Here is a 6969-nt window from a genome sequence, read left to right as displayed (position 1 = left end):
CCTGCAGTGGTCACATAAAGCCTGTATCTGTGGAGGCTCATTACAGTAATTATATTCATACAGTGGTTTATTATATTAAAATATACACATTATAGGCTCCTCACAGTGTATTCTTATATTCTCATGTGTTTCTATAGTCATTTATTTAATATAATATAATGTAATATAAGATAATATAAGGTTTTTAAGACTTTATTGATCCCACACTGGGGAGATTCCCAATAGAAAAATACAAGATATAATAGAGAAATATGAGTTATTAGAGTTATTTGTGCATTATTGTGTCTTTAAATTACATCCTGTAATATCATCCTACAGTAATTCTGTAATATGTAAACGCTGATGTCTCCTATAGTTCACATATTTAACATATAAACATTATTAGAGGAAGAAAATGTAAAAAAAATATGGTTACTTTAATCCCTGATATTTGTATCAATTCTCTAAAAACGTGTTGATTTTTGTGAACTGAGGGCAGATTTTATTCAAATAGTGGCGTCTTCTTTATACAGTTTCACAACATATCGTAATATATTAAATCGTAATTACGTATCGGCAGATTCTTTCCAATACACATTATAGGCTCCTCATTCAGTGACTTGATTGTTTAGGATTAGTCTAATTATATATTAAAACAATCCGTCTGTGTACATTGTGTCTGTTTACAGCGGCGTTATCTCTAATGTTATAATCTCTATGGTGATGCCCCCATAGTGACCGACACTGTGACCTTACACTCTCCTTCAGTCTTTATATTTACATTGTGCTATTTACATTATATTCCTGCAGTTCAGATTCTTACTGCGTCACATTATTCATCTGTTCTTATTTATTTGGGGATTTCACTGCCTTGTTTTGTGCAAACTGGTGAAAAACAGATACAAATAAACAAGAAAAACAATATAAGAGCTCATATAATGCACACTGAGTGTACAGTCCAGCACCCTAGAGGCCACCGGGTTGTTGTTTATCTAAAAATGAAAGTGTACATCTGATTTCCTTCCTCTGCTCTCCTCGTTTACAGCTTATTTGCTCCATCACGCTTAATTTAGAGCCACAGTCCATAATGTTCCTGTAGTATTCCCATGCGGATCCACATTAATGCATTCACAGTAAATTAGTTTAAGTAGTTTCAGTCCCGGCACTTTACATTAATGAGTAGTGAACTGTAGGCCTTCCTAGTTCAGCACAGGTGAGCTGTGAGTGGACAGCTGATTGTTGTCTTTATCTACCTGCAGTGTTTGATCAGCTCTAAGTGAGGTGATACCATCAGTGTGTGTGTGTGTGTGTGTGTGGGTTTATGTAAATGATGGATCTGATTTCAACCACAGGCGGCTTCCTGCACAACAAACACAGAAAGTTGGATGAGAATATGAGGATTATTGTCCGAAGCTCAAACCTAATCGCATTTATTCTGATCCAAAATAACTATCAGTGACATCAGTGCATTTAAATAACCCGTCACAGGACACCCTGCCTGGTTTCTGGCTGGTATCGTGATGCAAAGTGAGCTAGCAAGGTTATTTTTTAACCTTTATGTTTCCAGTAAAGCCTGATGTTCCACCCTGGCTCTTATTGTTCAGACTGGGAGTGCCCGAATACAGCTGCCACTGGGTAAAGTACCTTATTAGGTCCTAAGGAAGAGGGTGTGCTCCAGGAGATTCAAAGGTCCGTGCTTGGAGGAGGTTCCACAAATCCTTAAAGGACTATTTTTGGAGGGGTTCTAGAGATGGGTCGTTAGGGTCAAATGGTCTTTACTTACTTACTTTAGGAGTTCCTCAGGTCTCTGTGGAGGTTCTTTTTGTGAGGCATTAAAGAAATATAAGATGGTCTATAGGGGTCCGAGACATCTTTCAATGAGTGGCTTTAAAGGTTCTGGAGGTCCAGAATAATTGGGGGCAATTATATGTATTTTAGGGGGTTTAGGGCTTCATGAAGGGGTTGTAGGTGCTCCAGGAGGTTCCAGGAAGTCCATACATGGGCTTAAAGGGTTTATGAAGATGTAGAGGTTTTAGAGGTTCCAGGTGTCCTTGAGGGGCGTAGGTTAAGTGGACAAGGGATTAAGGGTCATTTGAAGGGGTTCTGGAGGTTTTATAGATCCGTTGTTGGTTTCTTCAGGGTTTTTACTACTAAGGGTCAGAGAGCTCTTTCATGAGGTCTCTTAAGGTTGATTTATTATTGCTTTATTGCTTAATGTAATGATCCATGCAACACAGTTAGAAACACCTTGAACCTCTTCATAGAAAGATTCTTTTTTAAGTTTTAGGGGAGTTTCAAGCTCTGTATGAGGTGATGATGTAACAGTGGCATGAAGGGGTTCAAATATTTTGTCAAGGTATCTCTACAGAGGCTCTAAAGATTATTGAATGGGTACAGGGGATATTAAGTGAGTTCTAGTAGAATTTGAGTCGGTCTCTTAGGTCCTAGCGGAGGTCTAAGGATCCCTGTGGGGTCCCAAAAGGGGTGCCATTAGATTTAGGAGGTCTTTCAGGGCGTTTACCAGATGTTTATTCAAATTCTAAACATCACTGAAGTGGCTCTTTGGGGTTTTGAGTGGTTCTAGACTATCTGAGGAGGTTTCTAGACACAGAAAATTGTTTAGTGGCCTCTCTGGGAGCACACCTGATTAGGTAGAGCCTCTTTACCTCTCAGGAGGTTTCAGGGTCTCTAGGGGAAGTGATTTCAGCTGAACAGTGACTGTGGAGAGTGTTTATTGGTATAATTCTCCCTCTAGACTTCACTGTGCGATGGAGGGACTCAGTTCAGCCAGACTTTGTGTTTATAAGCAGCAGATATTCAGGTGGATGATGTGTTCTGGGTCTGGGGTGTTGAGGCCGTCATGCGTCACACCTCACCAGTTCATCTCCTCATTTGGGCTCACAAACGCTCCTCTGTCAGCCTCCAATCTAACTCATCACATTAAGGAGGAATTCAGCTGACTTGGGTTGAGCTGTGAGGAATGTGAGACAAACTTAAACACAGTGGAAGGTTATCATCTGAACTCACTGCTCAGCAACGCACCAAAAAAACCAAAACATAAACACGTAGACAGAACTTATTAACCCTGTCTGGTCCATTCTGTTGAGACAGAAACACAATCAGCTGTTCACAGTGCTAAACATCCAGTGAAGCAGTCCTGTTGTTTAAGTCAATCCAGGACCTGAGCAGTTCTTTCTGTTAAAACCCCCTCAGGTATGAATGGTATGTAACACACCCTGAGAACGAATGCAGCATTTTACCTCTTAGTTAGCCAGCCCCTCACCATCTTAAGGATTAAAAACTGTGCTTTACATTATATCCACAGATTATAGACTGGAAATTAGCTTGTACAAATACTGGTGTTAGATATTGAACTTTGTGTTAAAGGTGGAGTCAGTCTTGAGAAAGGTCTCGTTATCAGGTAATCAATCAAAGTGTCGGTGTTTGACGCCCCCACCTTTAAGCTGAATGTACATACTTTCAGACACAACGTTGGTTGAGTTGGTTCCCTGAGGAGGTTTCCTAGGTGGTGCACAGCTAAAAACAACTACTGCAAACAGAACATACAATACTTATACTTACAGCTATTTTAAAATATTCTGTTTTGAAACTGAAGCAGTGTTAAAGTTCAAAGATTCAATAGAAATTGTTTACATTCTGATTCCTTCACATCTTTTATCATTTTGTGGGGCCCAGTAAATCCTGCAGATGACATTAAAATGTGTTTTATGTTCTATGTGGTCCTGTTTGTAGAATAAGTCACTATAAACCTGTATAAAGGCCCAGTCTTGAAATAGACTGTGAAACCTCCAGAATCTGAAAAAATACCTTGATAGAAATGTTTGCAGTATTTTCTACACACGGTTCAACATCCAGCAAGTTAATCTGTTTCATAATGAGATTCTAGAGGTTCCTTAATGAGGTTCCACGAAGTTCCCAGAGGCAGGAAATGAAGATTAACTTAATTCTGGTGGTTTGTCTGTTTCCAGGGTTCTTCTTTTATTCCCAAACATTTAGTGATGCACTGTAGAGCCTGAAAAATATTTAACTGGACAATACTGCATTATTAAGTGTAACTATATTGTACCTACAGCAGTGAGAGCATCAGGTGATGAATGCAGACTGCTGTGTGACTGGCTGGTTAACCATAATGTGATTATTAAGAGAACACAAGGAGACCACTGTCTGCCTCCGCACAGCAAAACCCCCACCGCTTCCTCCTTCCTCTGCAGGGTCAAAGGTGAAGGCTACACTACTGGCACCAAGAGTGATACAGAATACAGTAGCTCCACTGGATCGGTTAAAGGAAGCAGGTAGTGTTTTTCTTGAAGGTGGTTCTGGAGCTTTAGAGTTACAGGGAGTTCCTTGATGAGGTTTTGAGGAGCATTGTTGAAGTTACGAGGGCCATGTAGAAGTGTTTTTGAACATTTCTAGTCATTTTTGAGATTCCAGATTGTTGGTGGGTGTTGAAAGGTATTGGGGGGTTCTGGGGGTTCCTCTGGGGGTTTGAAGGCCCTTCTTAAGATCACTGAAAGAGTCATTGAGGGCTTTCAAGGGAAGGTTTCTAGGAATCTTTAAGATTTTTTCAATGGATGTTAAATGTGTTAAAGAATGGGTTCCACAGGTTCCTAAAATGTTTTATGGGTCTTTAAGGGGTTTGTAGGGTGTGTGAGGGACGCTAAGAGGTTTTTCTTTGTGTTAGTGGACATTCCTCTGAAGGTCGAAAGGGTCTTCGAATGGGTTCTTAGGGTCCTGAAGGTCTTCATGTGCTGATTGAAGGTGTTCTAGAGGTGCTTAAGTGGACGTGTGATGGGCCTTCAAGGAATCTCTGTCTCTCCTAAAAGGTAAAAGGTCAGCACCAAGGTCTCGCCACAGGAGTAACATTCACGGACCACGTCGACCCGATTTATGGTGCAGCATCAGCTCTGAGATCAGTCTAGGAGACATTTGGATTCTATAAAAAGGAAGGGTTCTTTGAAAATCTACTGAGGTCTTTGAGAAAGTTTTACATCACATTTGGTTTGAAGGGTTATGGACTGCCTTCTAAGGATCTTCAAGGTCACTCACAGTTTTCCAGTGGTCTTTCAATGGGGACCAGGAAGTTCGATTGGTCTTTAAGGATTATTTGAATGTCCAGGGGTCTATGAGAGGGTTCCACAGGTCATCGAATAGTTTTGATGGGTCATGAAGTGAGTTATAAGGCCTCTGAAGGAATCTAATCACCTGTGATTTAGACTTCGTTGTGAAACCTTCTTGTAGGTTTGAAGGGTCATGGACTGGGTTCTAAAGATCTTAAAGGTCTTCTTGTGGTAGCTTTTCTAGAGGTCCCATGGATCAATAATCATGTTTTTAGAGCTTGGGAGGTCTGTGGAGTGGGAGAAGTCCTTCAGAAGGTTCTGGTGGTCCGACAGGGTTTTAAGGCCTCCTAAAGGGGGATATGTTGTCTTTAAGGGGGTTCAACAGGACAGTGAGGGCATTCTGGGGGTTCTTTGAGAGTTTCCAAAGCCTCCTTGAGAGTGTTTAAGTGTGTCTGGTAACAGGACACAGTGTGTAGGTCTTGACTAATTCATTAGAAAGCTGCTGCTGTCACAAGAGAAGCTCCTCTGGCATTGACCTCTCCTTGTGTGTAATATCATACAGAGCTGTTTGCTTTTTCCACATATATAAAATATATATACTAAAATATATATTAATCCTCTCCTGTTATAAACTTTAATGAGGTCAGATGTCAGCCAGATAAAAACCAGAAGAAATACGCATGTTAAGTTCTTAGTCTTGGACCCCAAAGCAGAGACGCACACACACTGGTGAGTGGGAACTGAAGATTCTTTAATGATAATCCAAACCCCAAACCAAAACCAAGAACAGAGGCAGGCAGGTGAGGCAGGGAGCTGGCTGGCAGGGTGAAGTCTTCTGCAGGATTGCTCAGGAGAATCTGGATGCCAAACAGCATGTTGAGTGAGAGCAATGAATATTCTGGCAGCAAGCAGGAGTGAAGACCAGGTTAATAAGGTGTTGGGGATAGGCTGAGTGAATTCAGGTGTGCCCTCTGCTGCCAACAGGAGGAGCCAGCCACACACCAGCTCTGCAAGGGAACAGAAAAGGGAGGGGAAAAGAGGAAAAAAAGAAAGCACAACAACAAGACCAAACTAAGCCAAACCATAACAACGCAGACCTCAAACAGAAACCACTGCTAAATATATAATTTGCTAACTGCTTTCATAAAAACAAAAGAACAATTAAAGAAATGGGGAAGTGGAAAAAATTTTTTCAGTTGTGTTTTGAGTTGATACGGGAACGTGGTCTGTGGGTTGTAGTGTGATAATGAATCATTTCAGCGTGTTTCTGCTTTTATATCATGTAAACAATTAATCCGATAATAACTGTTCAATCCAATATGAAAATACTCGTCAGGCTTTTTATTCTTTATGATTCCATCATGTTGGGAGTTGATTCGATCTACCAACCGGTTTAACATCATTCCTTTATAACACACACACACAAACACACAAACACACACAGGAGTTTATAAATGTTTGTGTGGAAATGTTGGCAGTGAGTGAGGCGATGTCAGAGAGAGCATCTGTTTGTATGAGTGAAAGAGAGAGAGTGTGAAAACAGAGGGTGAGCGAGTGAGCGTCTGTTTGCGTTCACACGCATTTGTTTGACTACAGCCGTCCTCCATCTCTCCTCCCTCCTCCCTTCTTCCTCACCTCCTCACTACCTGTTCCTTTTCTCCTAATGGAGCTAATGTGCTATATTTAGTCACACAATGATACCGAACTAGCTGATCCCGCCAATCATTACCTAGCTAGTTAGCGTTTGGTTACGGAGCAAAACACTAATGAACTAGCCAGCTAATGATTGATGTAAATTAGCTTGGGCAGTGTTTTGCTAATATTACCTAATTTAAGATATATATGTCACTTTTATCATTTAAGCATCTTCAAAATGTGGTTGTCCTTTTGACATAGATTAGCTTAGCACATA

At 40.8% G+C, this 6969-nt stretch overlaps 2 protein-coding genes across 2 annotated transcripts in view; one reads left to right on the top strand and one right to left on the bottom strand.

Moving 5' to 3' along the window:
- LOC118337963 (PC4 and SFRS1-interacting protein-like) overlaps positions 1-5932 on the bottom strand; it is a 9096-nt gene extending 3164 nt beyond the window's left edge. Inside the window, exon 1 of the mRNA XM_035675121.1 lies at positions 5833-5932. Within this exon, the coding sequence (XP_035531014.1) occupies positions 5833-5932 (100 nt within the window). The remainder of the gene's footprint in view (positions 1-5832) is intronic.
- LOC118337984 (tetratricopeptide repeat protein 39B) overlaps positions 1-6969 on the top strand; it is a gene marked incomplete in the record, with an annotated part of 20408 nt that overhangs the window by 337 nt on the left and 13102 nt on the right.

The sequence above is a fragment of the Morone saxatilis genome, unplaced genomic scaffold (genome assembly GCF_004916995.1).
Source record: "Morone saxatilis isolate NCDOM2014 unplaced genomic scaffold, NCSU_SB_2.0 Contig4, whole genome shotgun sequence".
Lineage (NCBI taxonomy): Eukaryota > Metazoa > Chordata > Actinopteri > Moronidae > Morone > Morone saxatilis.
This window is presented reverse-complemented; position numbering and strand designations above follow the sequence as displayed.